The sequence below is a fragment of the Hemitrygon akajei genome, chromosome 2 (assembly GCF_048418815.1).
Source record: "Hemitrygon akajei chromosome 2, sHemAka1.3, whole genome shotgun sequence".
Lineage (NCBI taxonomy): Eukaryota > Metazoa > Chordata > Chondrichthyes > Myliobatiformes > Dasyatidae > Hemitrygon > Hemitrygon akajei.
Window position 1 is genome coordinate 26,990,438 of NC_133125.1, and position 17,039 is coordinate 27,007,476.

The following is a 17,039-nucleotide window of genomic DNA, read 5'->3' on the forward strand; positions in this document are numbered from 1 at the left end:
GTTGTGAGTAATCTGACATCAACATTTGGCTGAAACTAAAAGTTAAATGCTGGAAGAGCTCAGCCAATTAGCAGCATCTGTGGGAGGAGAAAACAGTTAATGTTTCAGGTCATAGACCCTTCATCAGAAAACAGAGAGGAAGAAAGAAAACAAATTGGTCCAAGTTTCAGTGAAGGTGAGGGAGGGTAATGTGCATAACAAAAGAAATCCAGTGAAATTAATGGAAAATTGTGCTCCTCTGCTTGTGTAATGTGTTGCTGCTGTTGCTAAGTCTGGGGGATGTTGATTAAAGTGGGACTTGCTGAACAAACCAGGAAGTATAAATGTAAAGTGTACATTCTTGGCATGTCCTAAGTAAAACAGATTTGTTTTCTCTTTCCACATATGCAGCTTGTTGGGATGACTTCTTCCATCATTTCTGTTTCTGTTTCAGAGCTGAACACCTGCAGTTTTATTATATTGCAACATTTAGCAGTCCTTAGCATAAAGGAGAGAAAATAAAATCTGAGTCAATGGGAACTGGTTCAAAATGTTTCCAAAGTCTCATAGCACCAAAGAGGTAGGCTGTGGTTACATTAGGTACAAGACTGCTCTAGGCCCACCAATTTTCAGCTGCTTCATCCATCAGAAAGACTAACTTTGATATAAAGCTTCTTATAACCTTTATGTCCAATGAAGTACTTGGGTAGTGCAGTTATTTTAACAAAGGAGAAAACCAATTGGGCAACACATTCGTACTCCCACAATCAACATGACAAATGGCCAAATAATCAATTTTAATTATAGTGATTCAAGGATGATTACATGCCAGGGCATTAGGATATATCCTTTCTGTTCAAGACAGCAGCTGGAAATCTTCAATGTCCATCCAAGAGAACGGACTTTTTTCTGAAAGCATTGCTGAATATGCAGCATTGCCTCAGAGCAGAATGATGCTTCCTAATAATGGCAGCGTACAGTTCCATTCACAATTTCCACATTCTGTATCGCAAGACTAGGACAATATCAAAGACAAGGTTACTAAGTGGTAGGTAACATCCGTGTCAAACGATTGCCAAGAAAGATTATTTCTAGAAAGTGAGAATGCGAGTGCCTCCCTTTAATATTTAACAGCATGATCACTGCCAGATTTCAAGCTTCTGCAGTTAGTTCTGATTCCCATAAGACTGTAAGACATAGGAGCAGAATTAGGCCGCTCGGTTCAACAAGTCTGGTCTGCCATTCCATCTTGGCTGATTTATTATCCCTCTCAACCCTATTCTCCTGCCTTCTTCCTGTAGCCTTTGATACCCTAACTAACCAAGAGCCCATCCTCCTCTGCTTTGAATACATTAAATGACTTGGTCTCCACAGCCACCCCGGCAATAAGTTCCACAGATTCACCACCCTCTGGCTAAAGAAATTCCTTCTCAGCTCTGTTCTAAATAGGCATTCCTCTATTATGAGGCTGTGCCTTATAGTTCTAGACTCACTCACTGTATGAAATTCCCTGTTGTTCAAGGAGTGTGGTGGGGGGTGGGGAAGGACATTGCACAGAGGTCCATCGCTGCTTGCATGATAATGAGAAGATAATCTGAAAACTTTGCTAGTCCTGTCATGTATCGCGTCAAAAGGTTGCAGCAAGTGCATTAATATTCATTGTATATTCCTTAGAAAGGAGCAGAGGGAGAAAAGTCAGAAACTGGGTCACCTCAAATGCTTTTGCTCACTTTCTGTAATGAGCAGTACTGGCAGAAGTTTACCTGTAGGCGACCTGGCTGTCCCTTCAGCAACATTTGGACGGAGCAGGAATACATACTGTTCTTTTGAAGAGAAGCAGCGACTGAACTACAAGGTCATCTGACTGACTAACACAAGCAATAGGAGAATGAAGCTTGATGGTTTTTCTTTAAAGGTACTGCCTATTCCTTGAAAACCAAATACTTTTTCTTCAATAACATCTCTAGACAATGTCAAACATAAACGACTTACTACCAGATTTTGTGCCATAGCCCAGGATAATTTCAGTCTGATACGTATCTGTACTCAAGTACTTTGCTTTAATTCATCAAGGAGATACCACTGTATTGACAAATCTTACAGTTAATGCTGAGCAAATAATTACCCTAATTTCTTCAAAATTGTCCAAAATATATTGTTTTCATTTAAATTCTGCTTCACCTTCAAAGGCTTGTTAAACTCTTCTGTTGAATATTTTCTCTCTAAGTTTGCCTCAAAATAGCTAACAACGTAAATAATGTCAATTCTCTGGAAGTGGTTAATAATACTGTAGGTCATTGCAACAGAGAATATATTGTGAGAATAATCAAACATAACTGGCAACGGATAACGAAACCAGTTATTAAAATGCGCACACCCTACACCCTATCCTGGAGAAGCTGAACTAATCATGGTTTCCTCTTGCCCTTTCTCACAGCCCTATGTCTTATTTCTGACTTATTTCTCTTCGCACAACTTTACTCACCTCTGCTGGATGCTGAACTATGTACAGGCATGTGGAAACATTCAGTGGATGAACTGGCAGGAATGGGCAAAGACAAACCTTCTGAGGACGGCTGCAATGAGAAAGACATATTTTAGTCAAAGTGTATAAAGTCAAACTCAACCAAAAAGTAACTCTTAACACCAAGCTATAGAAGCACTAAAGCCTATGCATAATATTTTAAAAGCACTCATCATTCTATATTACATACTTTGTTGAGCTACGGCTTAGCATTTTATATATTATTTCAATAAAATATATTGTAACTTTCACATATTGAAGGTGCCTCCGGGCACTTTAAAGAAAATGGCAATATACTGTATTTGAAGCATAATTAATATTGCATACAGGGAATATGCCAAAAAAAATCAAACAATGTGAGTCAAGAACAGAAAATGCCGGAAACGCTCTGCAGCTTAGGCAGTATCAGTGGAAAATAAACAGATAACTTAAAGATGTAAAGAGACTGCACATTGTTAGGGCAGGACCCTCAATGGTGTTGATGAGCAGAGAGATCTTGGGGTCCAAGTTCATTGCTCCCTGAAAGTTGCTACACAGAATGATAGGCTGGTTAAGAAGGCAGGAGGGTGGGAGCAAGCCTTTATTAGTCAAGGCATTGAGTTCAAAAGTCATGAAATTATGGTGCAGCTTTGTTAACCTCTAGTCAGGCTGCAGGATGCTGGGGTGGAGATACGTCTCCACCAAAGGAGGTGTATAAGGTGCTCCTTCCTTTCGCTAGCCAGCAGGTCACCCTTGGGCAAGGTGTAGCACCTGGTTGGCCCCCTGATCAGGGTCACGTGAAGCCATGGGAGCAGGTGGTGAATGGTCATCCGAGCAGCTGGTGCACATCACAAGTCCTCGTTATGCAACCACGGATGCCAGAAAATCTCTGAAGAGTATTGAAAATGGCTGGGGTCACCCATCTTGTAAAGACACTGCCCAGAAGGTAGTTATGGCAATCCACTTCTGTAGAAACTTTTGCCAAGGACAATCATGGCCATGGCAAGAACATGTTCACGTACGTCACACGACATGGCTGTTACGATCCAGCAACAATGAATATATAATTGAGACAGGTTTTTTATAACAAATAAAACATTTATTAAACACTGCTAAAAAAAACCCCAAAAGTAAACAAATGACTAACTTAACCGGAAGTCGGCTGCTGCACGGCAGCTCGAACAGTTCTCAAAGCGATAATGCGAAAACAGTTCTTAAAAGTAGTAATGCGAAAGTCCAAATGTTTTACACAGTCACTTAGGAGAGACTTTCCTTGAGGTAATAAATTCTCTTTTGTGACGTTACTGCTGATCCCAGCCGAAGTATGCCTTGCCCGAAGGATTTATGATGAAGAAAATAAAACGGCTTAAAGGCACTGACATTTCCTTGACGAAACTCACTGCCCCAGTCCTTTCTGCTCTTACAGCAGGGACTAACATGGGTACAGATGACTAATTCCTTCCAAATGAGGATCAAACAAGGTCGAACCTGTTTCACCGTTGACATCAACTTTCCTAACTTCAATAAATCTTCACTCTCCGACTGGACTGAACTGGCAGTATTGTAGCAAAACTGCCGGCAATAACCTTTGAGACTTAAGGCAGAAAATAAAACTCCACTTTAAAACAAAACTGCGTCATAACATCAAATACGCAGCAGAACGGAGTCACTGGTGAATTCAACCACAAACTGCCCTGCGTCCCAGGGAGGGGTTCTCCTTTTATACCCTGTTGGAAAAAACAATCACATGACCTCTCACTGGCGAGAAAATTATGTCACTCCACCATCACAAGACCATTACATCATGCCCAGCATAGCCTCAATTACATCATGGTCATGTGACAGGCACAAGATACCCACGGGTACGTAACAATGGCGCATTACAAACTATCGAGTTAGATAGATGGATACTTTATTGATCCCAAAGGAAATTACAGTGTCACAGTAGCATTACAAGTGCACAGATATACAAATATTAGAAAAGAAAGAATAAAAATTAAGTTACCTCAAACAGTCTAACAGGAGGAGGTCATCACTTTCCCGGCTATAGGTTGACTTATTATAGAGCTTAATGGCTGAGTGTATGAATGACCTCATATAGCACTCCTTGAAGCAGCACAGTTTTCTTAGGCTGCATTCTTATACTTTATTGTCACCAAACAATTGATACTAGAGCGTACAATCATCACAGTGACATTTGTTTCTGCGCTTTGCGCTCCCTGAAGTACAAATCAAAGTAAATATAATAAAAATTTAAATTATAAATCATAATTAGAAAATAGAAAAGGGAAAGTAAGGTAGTGCAAGTCAGGTCTGGATATTTGGAAGGTACAGCCCAGATCTGGGTCAGGATCTGTTCAGCAGTCTTATCACAGTTGGAAAGAAGCTGTTTCCAAATCTGGCCATACGAATCTTCATGCTCCTGAACCCTCTCCCGGAGGGAAGTGGGACAAAAAGTGTGTTGACTGGGTGGATCTTGTCCTTGATTATCCTGGCAGCACTGCTCTGACAGCATGTGGTGTAAAGTGAGTCCAAGGATGGAAGATTGGTTTGTGTGATGTGCTGGGCTACGTTCACAATATTCTGCAGCTTCTTCTGGTCTTGCATCTGGAGTATTGCATACAGTTCTACTCACCCCATTATAGGAAGGATGTTTCATGTTACATATTTTTTTACAACAGAAGAGGACATTTTGACACAGTCATTGGAGTCTATGCTGGGCCACAGAGCAATCTCATTTTCCCTGTAGCCAGTTCTTCCTTATTAACATTAAGGACCCCCTGATTCTATTACTCACCTATACTAGGGGCAATTTATAACAGCCAATTAATCTACCAACTCATACTTTCTTTGGAATGGGGAGGGAACTGGGGAGAGCTGCGTGGTGCAGGTGAAAGGTCCAAAGTCCAAACATACTGAATCTGAGATCAGGATCAAATTGTCATCACTGGAGCTGTGAGATAGTGGCCCTGCTACCTCGGCACCTGATGCCCAATGTGCTTCAGTCATCTTGGTGGCACTGATTGAGGCAGAATGTTGACTAAGAGTCTTGGACTTCCTCTTCTTCAATAGCTTTGTGTTGTTTTCAATGTCACATGAGTCGGATTTTGGTTTTAGTATCTCATCTGAAGGTTCAGCCCACCCCTACAGTTTCAGCAACGATCCTGTGCCACGGTCAGTGTGACACTATTACAGCTCAAGGCATCGGAGTTTGGAGTTCAATTCTGGCATCCTCTGTAAGGAGTTTGTTTGTCCTCCCCATGGAATGTGTGGGTTTCAACTTCCTCCCACAGTCCAAAGATGTACGAGTTAGTAGGTTAATTGTTCTTTGTAGATTGCTCCGCGATTAGGCTTGGGTTAAATTGGGGGCTGCTGGCAGCTTGGCTCGAAGAGCCAAAAGGGCCTATTCTGCACTGCATCAATCAATCATTAACTGAGTGGAAGCGCTTGGCAGCAAGGCCAGTGTTGTTACTAATCTAAGATAGACAATTAAGCATCTTGCTATTCGAAAAGCCAAGGAAATAAATGACAAAATTCTATCAATAGTGGTACAGCTAGTGACACTGCCTTTCTGGGGGATCGCTCCTTGAAGACGTTCTGTGTACGATGGAGGCTAGTGCTCATGATGGAGTCGACTAAGTTTACAATTCTGCACAGCTTACTTCAATCCTGTGCAGTGCCCCCCCCCCCCCCATACCAGATGGTGGTGCAGCCAGTTAGAATGTAGAAGTCTGAGTGTTTTTTGAGACGTATCAAATCTCCTCAAACCCCTCATGAAATACAGCTGCTGTCGTGCCTTCTTTGTAGCTGCATCAATATGTTGGGTCGAGGTTAGATCCTCAGAGCTATTGACACCCAGGAACTTGAAATCGTTTATTCTCCATTTCTGATCCCCCCAGAAGGACTAGTGTGTGTTCCCTCATCTTACCCTTTCTGACATCAGTTTTTTGGTCTTACTGACAAGCAGTAAAAGGAGTAATTTAGCATTGCTTTTCATTAGAGGGTGGACAGATTGGCAAAGTAACTTACCCTTTGCCAATCCTTCTAACTGCCTGCCCCCAGATAAAGCCTGCCCCTAGCCATACCAATGGAAAATAGAATCTCCTTGCTATTATGTCGGTACACTGCCTCCAGAGATTTCTCAGTGCAACCGGTCAACTGAGTAGGATAGTTCACTCATGGCATTTCGGGGCGGGGGGGGGGGGGGTGACTTTGCTAAACAATGCCCATATCATGGTTTTCCAAGAACACCAGCCTATAAGACAGAGGTGTTGTGAGTAAACAATTATATGAAGGTGCAAGCTGATCATAATTTTTTAAAATTTGCTTTATTTTTCTAACTCCTACTTCCTCTCAGGTAATTGACATGCAAATGCCAGCAATGTTTCTTTGTTGTGTCCTTTATCAATGCAGGTGAGTGGTTGTGACCGTCAACTATCAGGTGGTTTTCTTAACAGACAATCACTCATATAATAGAAGAGCATCTAGGCTTTCCCTCAAAATTTTCTATTCTGAATAAAAATCTTCTTCCACTCTGATTTGTGTGACATTTCAAATTATCCAGCCAGTGAAGAAAAAATTTGCATCAGTCAGTTAATTCCCATCATTTCAAATCTTTGATTACCTCCTCCTACACACTAGAGCAATTTATAAGGTGGAATAATTTTATTCCTCAAGAATAATGGCTAAGTACAAATCCTATGCTGTGCGCTCCAACTAACACATATCATCTATTTACATGGGTGAGCAGCGTAGAAATGAGAAGATGTTTCATTTAATGTATCATTATTGATCATTTTACCATAAGTTCATTCTCATAAGGGTGGATGGTGGTGTACTGGTTATTGTAACACTATTTCAGAACCAACTGGGTTCAATTTCCTCGGCTGCCTGTCAGGACTTTGCACATTCTTCCCGTGACAGTGTGGGTTTCCTCCAGGTTCTCTGGTTTCATTCCATGTAACAATCACATTCGGTTAAGAATAGTGAGCTGAGGGCATGCTAAGCTGGCACCGGAAGCATGGTGCCACTTGCAGGCTGTCCAGCACAACCCTCGTCGATTCGATTTGGCACAAACAACGCATTTCACAGTGCATTTCAATGCTTATGTGACAAATAAAGCTAATCTTGAACAAACCAAAGTTCCCTCCAACTAAATAAATCATTTTATTTATTTTAACTGTAATATGAAACAAAAGAGGGAACTAACACAATGAAAAGTTGCTCCAAATTAACAATATTAACAAGTTAGCTTCAGCGTAAACAGCCAAGGCCAGTTTATAATAAGGATTTGGCAAAATTAATTAAAACAAGTCAAAGTGTGTATAGAGACAAGATCAAAATGCCTGCCAACTACTATTATTGTTTATAACATTATGACAGTAAGTTTCATTATTTATATTAATATTTGAAAACATGGAAATTCAATATTTTCTAAACTTAGTTAAAATAAATGACTTGAGGTTTTAAGTTTGTTTTAAAAAATCCCTTCTTAACTTCTTAAACAGCACCTAGAACGATAGACATTGCATAGCAAAAAAATTATAAGATGGAAGGAGGCCATTTGTCTCATCAGCCCACACGGGTGTTGATACAATTGGTGTTTATACATTGGCAGGATCTTAACATACACTGGAAAGACTAGAACTTTGATGTCGACATAATTTCCTAGCATCCTGTCCAGTACTGTATCTCTAATTATATTTAATCAGCTCTGATATTTATTTATGTCTAACACGAGACTTCTGAAACAGCCACTCAAACTCGAATGGTTGAATGACTTAATTCTGTCTTATGGTCATATGATCTAGTTTAAGTTACTTCCTGTTACACATCCAACTCCAGAAGACTTCCTTTATATCCCTCTCTCTCAGCTCTCATGAGTATAGTTAAGTTTTTTTCAGTGACAGATACATAGATGTCTTTACTCCTGAAATGCCTTTTTTAAGTATATTCAAGCAAAATTTGGTCATTGTTCTGAGCGGGATCAATGATTTGCAATCCACCTTGACTGGCATGTTGCAGACGTAATAACGCTCTGGTGGATGAACACTGGGGTATAAGAGTCGCTCACCTCTATCTTGGCTTCTAACTTCTGCCTGTGCTCAACCATATACTGCAACAAAGTACTACTACAATCAAAGCCACAAATCCACCAGATGAGAAGGTACAGTCAGTGGCCTCCCCAAAATGAATATTTGCTCTTTGTTTGACCAATCAGAATTTTATTGTCATCTCCTGCACTTGACCAAAGAGAAAGCAGAGCACTTATCAATTGGCAGCAAAAGAGGTGCAGTCGAAAACAGAATAAGAACCAAGAGTAAGTACTGTAAGATCAGTGATAACAAGCACAACAAATGCCACTGTTAGAGGATGGCTCTAGGTGCTATTGATGGAAGAGCCACGCCTGGCATGTTGATTCACTTGAGCACAAAACTCCGTAGGTTTCCGTGTCGCTTATGCACATCCATTCATAGAAGCCAAGATGCAGCACTCACAATGGCACTCAGATACTTCCAATACTAAAGGACTGTGATGAGAGGATAATGAAGTAAGTCCACTTCTCTTTTCAATTCCATTTGATGACACAAAGAGGAATTATTGTAACACTGCATGTGTACTACATCTGAAGTGCGTCAGAGTTGTAGGGAAAGGATACTTGACCAGCTTTAGTTTAAACCCACCCAAGTTACTCCTCAGCCCATGCAGAAATAGCCAATACACAGTGATGTTTCTTCAATTATCTTACAAATAGATGTTAGGATTGCTCCTCTTCCCTATTTTGAACAAGAAATAAGCACTTCCAAATTTGAAAGCAACTCATTCCGAACAACAGAATGAAATAATGGTTGAAGTAGAACCTGTTGCGGTACAGTACTGGTAGCGGTCGGCAAAGGTTAAACCTACAATGAGGTAGGGCTTGTTAGCAGTTGTTTATGATTATGACTCATTCTATTTGCAAAATTAGAATTGTAACTAATTAACATGTCAGCTGGAGGCTCCAGACAGATGTTTCTATCAGGCAACAGATGCTGGAAATATTTCAGTAGAATTGATTCTATTGTATCAGAGCCGCAGATAAATCCACTTGAATCTAACTTTAGCCAATTCCGACAGTGCTGCATGATATACATTTGGAATATCTCCAGTAGTTTCGATTCATATATGATTATACAGTACAACACCTTCACACAATTTTAGCAAGAACTGCAGTGCTGATGGTTATAGCAGAAAATGGGGGGGGAAACTACCAAACTGGTTTATACGTTCTGCTTTTGTGAACCAGAGATTCAGGTTAAGTCACATTGTTGAAGTAGAGCTCAGAGTGATTCACTATTCAGTTTACTACATTAAATTTGAACTACAACTGCTTGACGCAACATTAAACAACACTATTTCCATTTTTATTTCACATTAGCACATTGAAATGTCTCAAAGTGCTTTTCTCAATGAATTACTTTTGAAGTAGATTGACTATCAGGTACACAATTTCAATTGGCGGACATAACCTGATAAATATCCCACAAAATAATAATGAGACAAATGACCAGTTAATATGTTTTATTTTAGAAGTAATGCTCAAAGTATATTGAGAAACCACTGAAAAACACAGTGCCCTTTTTCACACAGTGCCAAAGGATTTTAGCATCTACTTGAACGATTGTAGTACACGGATCACATCTAAGATTCTCTTATAAAAAACATAATCTCTTCTATTGTTGCAGCCTCTCAGTTTTAACACAGAAACAACAGCGATTAACCAAATTACGAGATTTGAAAGATGCTCCATCACCCAGAACTTCCCCCCTCCAAAGTACAACTGTTCACTAAACACAAACATTGCAAAATATCTTATATAATTCTATGATTAATTTTATTCTAGTTGCATCAAATATAGGGCTGCAAGGGAGATCTTACACAACAAAGTTCAAGAATAACCTTCCTGGACACAATGGGGTAAATGCTACAAGATTTCCTAGGATTCTCCCCACATAGTGACACAGAAACGGTAATTAACCTAACTGATGAAAGATACTTTAATTACTTTTAAAAATCAAACTTGCCTAATTTAACTTACATTTTTCAAAGAAAAAAATTAAAATTCAGACCTGATAAAAACAGAGTAACAGAAAGGCAATTTTGAATAGAGAGCAGCTGTAATGTGGGGAACTGCAAGGTCTGGTAAAGCACAACACTGACCCCTATTGAATACATAATGTAACATTACCTTTCGGCTTTTACAAAAGTCTTGGTCTGGAATTTGTTAGAAAATACCACCATTTCAACACTGGACCAGTGGACTACTCCACATGCTTGAGGATGTCCCAGACATACTGACCATTCTAAGCCAAGCTTTTCCTGAGACTCATCAGACACTCAAGAGGTACAGCATGGACTTTTGCAACTCTCCAGCAGTTAAAGAGATAAATTGCCAGATTAAATTAGAAGAACAGCAAACTCATTCTTTTCGGCTGCAAAGTAGAAAGGTTAAGTACAAGAGAAATAAAGTTCTTTCAAATTAGGTCAAGAGAATTTATTGTCCATCCATTTTAAGTGCTTTCAATATTGTTTTAACATCCATCTCTTCTCAAGATCTTCTCATTCATTTTCAATGTTTCTGAATGCTAGGGATATTCAGATGGATTGAAAACACCTGACATTTTTACAAAGTGATTAAGTCTGACAACTTTCAAAGATTTTTCTCAATCCTTTATTGGATGTTATTATTCACCGCCTATGTAACAGTATGAATCATGCAACACTCCAACGTGGAGTGGAGCCTTGCCACTTACAATTGGGGTGACATCAGGCAGCATCAATGTCAGCAGATAAGGAAAAGTTTGTACTTATCCCACAGTCAACAGGAAGCATGAGTGACATGCTGCGGCAGAGAATTGTATCCATATTTTCAGGGTTTTGCAAAGCCTGTGAATTTAATTCCATTCAATTCTTTTAAAACAAGTAAGAAAATTTTGAAATAATCTTGGATAAATTTTTCATGCTTATTGTGCTGCATATGTGGTGTTCGATGATACGTTTTAATCCGGGAATCCAATCCTTCATATAACAGACTCCAGAAGTAGACATAAACCTCAAAATCAAATGATCTAACATGGGATTATGAACTATTGAGCTATTTATTTATAATTCTAAAACTCCTGTGTTTGAAATTGTATATTTCATGACTGTAGTATATTATTATGTCCCTAATCATGCAGATAGATTCCTGATGTTTTAATAGATAAATCAAATTCTTACATTAGATCCATTCAAATTGCATTATTTTGAAAACCAATGAGATTTCTGGCAGAAATAAACTTAAACATGTCATTGTCATCATAGTGCCAAATTTTCCACTATCTTGCATTTTGCTCAACTTGCCTGACATCTGATTTTCCTCTGGACACCACCATGCCCCCATCCAAATTATGTCTCATTTAAAATATCCTTCCAATTGTATGTGGTCCTCCTCTGCTCACATCATTGGCCCAGTTCAGAAGTTGTGAGGCTGGATACCATCCTCAATATCCACTTCCATATTTCTTTGCCTCAAGCTGCATTCCATAACTTTCCACTTTGTCTCCAAACCAGTTCAGCCTTTCTATTTCTACACTGCACCCCACTAGTCCGTACTGGTATCCTGCTGATGCACTTCCCTAGTGTGCCTCTACTGTAAAAGACATGCTACTACTCAGTCCGATTATTTGTGTTCACATCCAGATGAAGATCCTCTCTTCTAATTTGAGGTGCAATATCAGCTCTTCTCCCATCATATCCTTCAACTCAAACTTCAAACAACTTCATTCCACATCCTGGTCAAATAATTTTTATCAGTATGAGGTAGCCAAATAGGACTAGTTGAATTCAATAACTCGGTCAGCATGGACGACTTGGGTCTTATTTCTTCAATGTCTAACTTCACGACTCCAGCCATCATCTCTCATTATACTCAGCAATAATTCTGCTGTGCAGATAGGTTTAAGTATCAACAGATATAAACTCATCACAGAACATTGGGACAGCAAACAGACCAATATACTAGAGACAAAATGGGATTTCAGGATTATCTACCATTAGTTATACAGTCGGTGATAAAGAGACTAGAGAAAACCATGGAGATATCTTTTCTGCTACTTTTGTCATGTCACAATTTTTTGAAAACATTCAGTAGTTTGGGAAGGAAGTCACACCAGCCAGCAACCAACCTATTTAACCCTAGCCTAATCACAGGACAATTCACAATGACCAATTAACCTACCAACCAGTACATCTTTGGACTGTGGGAGGAGATTGGAGCAAACCAGAGGAAACCCAACACAGTCTCTGGGAAAACGTACAATCTCCTTACCGCTGGTGTCAGAATTGAACTCCAATGTCTGCAATAGTGTCACGCTAACCACTATGCTACCACAGTGCCTTATCAATTGCTTCCCACACATGAAATATGCTGTTTTCAGCTCTAAGCTGGCCTCTGATGACGGGTAGCCAATGATGGCAAAGATGCACAGATCTCAAGGCATTAGATGCAATGATAGTGCAAAGATTTCAAGAAATTAGATGCAAAAAAAGTTCTACTTTTCCTCATTCCTTGGGGTCAGGTGCATCACCTTCACTATCCATGCTTCTCACCATCAAAGGGACTGAACTGAGAGTCTCCAGCTCTTTCAATTAATGATGTAGATTACAAATTGCATTAGCGTCTCTCTTCCTCTTCCTACCAGATATCTCCATACAACTTGGGTCATAAACTAAACCATTGCTCTCCTTGTTTTCTGCTTTCTGTGAGAATAAGCCCAAGTTATTGTTCACATGACAAAGATGCAATCTTCTATCCATAAATCAGCTCAACCTGTACTTCACATTCTTTGCAATGTTTCAATTGTGCTTTACCATGGTACCAATTCAACAGTTCAAATTATTTTGACAAACAAATGGAATCGAAACCCAAGGAATCCCCTTTAGCATAAATTGAGAACACTGCTATTAGCACTAGGAGTTGAATATAAATAAACTGACGTGCCATGGATAGAAGTTTATAACTAATAATTCTTCTTTTAAAGGTAAGAATATAAAAGTTGAGGTGATACAACTCAGGATCAAAATTGCATTGCAGTAGTAATAATTAAATCATTAACAGTTTCTCTGTTAAAAAAAGGTCTAGTGCTTTCCCGGTGTATATGACAAATAAGTTTTTCTCGGGCTTACCAGTTGGGTACAGGTATCAATTTTAACTGATGTTTTGATGACAAACTCTGCCCCCTTTATCAGGGATGATGTCTGGGCATGTTTAGTACAGTGGTATTTATAACCCCCATCATCTATCCCTCCCAATTGGTTAGTCCTTATTCAACCAGGTTTCCGCTGTCCCACCTTGGTTATAATCGAATTTCAGTTCTTACCTAAAGCAAGACCTTCATCTTGGTTAAAATTCTTTTTCTCTAGTTTTATTTTAATGGCTTTCTCCACCAGGCAGTCCCAAAAGGTGTTTACAGGATTCCCTGTGAATGCAGGGCAGTGTATATCAACCAGACAGAACGCACAGTGAAAACCTGAATCAAGGAGCACAGGAGGTGTATCTGTTTGTGTTACCCAGAGGAATTAGCGGTAACAGAATACTGCATTTGCATGGTCATAGGATTGACTATGAAGGCACAAAACTACTGTGCCACGCCAATGGCTTTTGGGACCGCCAGGTGAAGGAATTCTTCGAAATAAAACTAGAGGAAAAGAATTGTAACAAAGATAAAGGTCTCACTCTAAGTAAGAACTGGAATTTGACTGTAAACAAGGTGGGACAGCGGAAACCTGATTGGATGAGGATTATCCAATCAGAAGGGACTGATGACAGGGGTATAAATACCACCGGACTAAACATGCCCAGGCATCATCCCTGATGGCAGAGTGTGTCATCGTAATATCAGTTAAAATTATTACTTGTACCTGGCTGGAAGCCCAAGAAGCGTTTATTCAGCTTCTCTGTAAGAAATATACAATAATTTCAGTGGAAAGGCAAGAGGGACTGGCTTTGATGTAAAGTGTAGATTAGGTACCTTGCTAAAACTGAAGATAACAGGCATTCAAGATTAAACTATTCACTTACACAAAAGGAGGATTGCTAACATTTTTGGAGTTCAATAATCTTAGCCCATTTAGATTATTATCCGATGTAATAAACAGCACTGAAAACACTTCAACCTTTGCAGTCTTACGGGAGTTTTTATTACCACTTCATTTAAACTCTACTTATTCACATTTTCTGTTACAAAGTGAAATAAAAGTGAATTAAAGATTAAAAGCTATGTAGGCAGAACAGAGTGGTGAGCATTTAAGCATCTCATTAAGAATAGGTCACTACAAGTATCACTTCTAACCTGGAGTACTGTTCAAGGGTGAATATGAAGAGATGTAAACTCTTTTTGCATTTTAGCTGTGCTAAATTTAATCACCATATGTGAACAAATGAATCTTAACATGGAAGGAAGGTGAAATATTTTACACTTAGCTAAAAGGGAAACAAACACAAGAAAATGTTATGGTCTTGAGCATTTATTTTCTTCCTTCAGGAAACAGTAAATGAGTTTACCTAACGTGAACATATCTTTTATTTATTACCACTACTGCATTTATTACAACTTAATTACAAACTTTATAAAATAATTTGTAGATGACCACAAAATCATTCAGTCTTCCCTAACCATAAGCCCTGGCTGAAGCATGAAAACTACAATCTGCTGATGCTAGATCAGTGGCATTCAGGTCTGGTGGCTAAGTAGATACAAAAGGTCCGGGTACAGTCTCTGGAAAGCCATCGCAGCATGAAGTGGCAATTCCAGACCAAATCCAAATCACTGAAGAACGCTCGATAGCCGTTGCAGGGTTTGAATGCTATTACCTCTTATAAAGTGAAACAATACGACATAGGTGACAACAAAGTTTGGCTCCCACATGAGCTCAATAGCTTTTAAACTTGCTTTAACCATCAAAACATGGAGGAACCTTCACAAACTCCCACAGCCTCTGATGACCCTGTGATTTTAGTCTCTACGGCCAACATGAAAGTGTCCTCCAGGAGGGTAAACCCACTGAAAGCATTCAGCCCAGATGGGGTATCTGCCTGAGTGCTAAAGATCTGTGTTGATCAACTGGCTGGAGTGTTCACCGATATCTTTGACCTCTCGCTTCGGCAGTTAAGCAGGCTTCAAGTAAACTGGTGCCTAAGAAGAACTTGGTAAGTTGTCTCAATGACTATCGTCCAGTAGCACTTGCATCCGCTGTGATGAAACACTTTGAGAAGCTGCTGATGAAATACATCAACTCCTGCCTGAGAAGCAATTTGGATCTACTCCAATTGCCAAATGGTACAACAGGTCCACAGTGGGTGCTGTTTCATTGGCTCTTCACTCAATCCTGGTACATCTGGACAGCAAAGATACATACATCAGGATGCTCTTTATTGACTACAGCTCAGCATTGAACACCATCATCTCATCAAAATTTATCAATAAGCTTCAAGATCTTGGCCTCAATACCTTCCTGTAGAATTGCATCCTCAATTTCTTCATTTGCAGATGCCAGTCAGTTTAGATTGACAACAGCATGTCCTCCACAATCTCCATCAGCACAGGTGAACCACAAGGCTGGATGCTTAGCCCATAGCTCCAATTGCTTTATACTTATAACTGAAAGGCTAAGTACAACTACAATGCCATATTTAAGTTTGCTGACAACACCGCTGTTGTTGGACAAATCAAAGGTGGTGACAAATCAACATATGGGGGAGATAGAAAATCTAGCTGAATGGTGCCACAACAACCTCTCACTCAATGTCAGCAAGACCAAGGAGCTGATTACTGACTTCAGGAGGAAGAAAACGAAGGTCTATGAGCCAGTCCACATCAGGGGATCAGAGTGGAGAGGGTCAGCAACTTTAAATTCATCAGTGTTATCATTTCAGAAGAACTACCCTGGGCCCAGCACACAAGTGCAATAACAAAGAAAGCACAGCAGCACCTCTACTTCCTTAGAAGTCTGTGAAGCTTCAACATGGCATCTAAAACCCTGACAAGTTTGCATAGGTGTGGTGTGGAGAGAATATTGACTGGTTGCATCATGGCCTGGTATGGAAACAAAAGTCCCCTTGAATGGAAAATCCTGCAGAAATTACTGGATACAGCCCAGTTCATCACGGGCAAAGCCCTCCTCACCATTGTGCACATCTACATGAAGCACTGTCACAGGAAAGCAGAATCCATCACAAGGGACCCCGATCACCCTCTTCTCACTTCTCAGCAGGAAGATACTGGAGCCTCAGGACCCACACCACCAGGTTCAGGAACAGTTATTACCCTTCACCTATCAGGCACTTGAACAGAGGAGACAACTTCACTCACCCTATCAACAAACCGTTCCCACAACCTATGGACTCACTTTCAAGGACACATCTCACATTCTCAATATTTATTGCTTATTTATTATTATTATTATTATTATTACTATTTTTTCTCTTTTGTATTTGCACAGTTTGTTGTCTTTTTCGTCCCTTTGGATGTGGTCTTTG

At 39.7% G+C, this 17,039-nt stretch overlaps 1 protein-coding gene across 3 annotated transcripts in view; it reads right to left on the minus strand.

Annotated features, from left to right (window-relative positions):
- Positions 1–17,039, minus strand: part of dtwd2 (DTW domain containing 2) — a 135,499-nt gene that overhangs the window by 95,534 nt on the left and 22,926 nt on the right. For all 3 annotated transcript variants that reach the window (XM_073069078.1, XM_073069088.1, XM_073069070.1), the window contains exon 2: positions 2,465–2,555. In XM_073069078.1, coding sequence (XP_072925179.1) covers positions 2,465–2,555 — 91 coding nt within the window. The remainder of the gene's footprint in view (positions 1–2,464; positions 2,556–17,039) is intronic.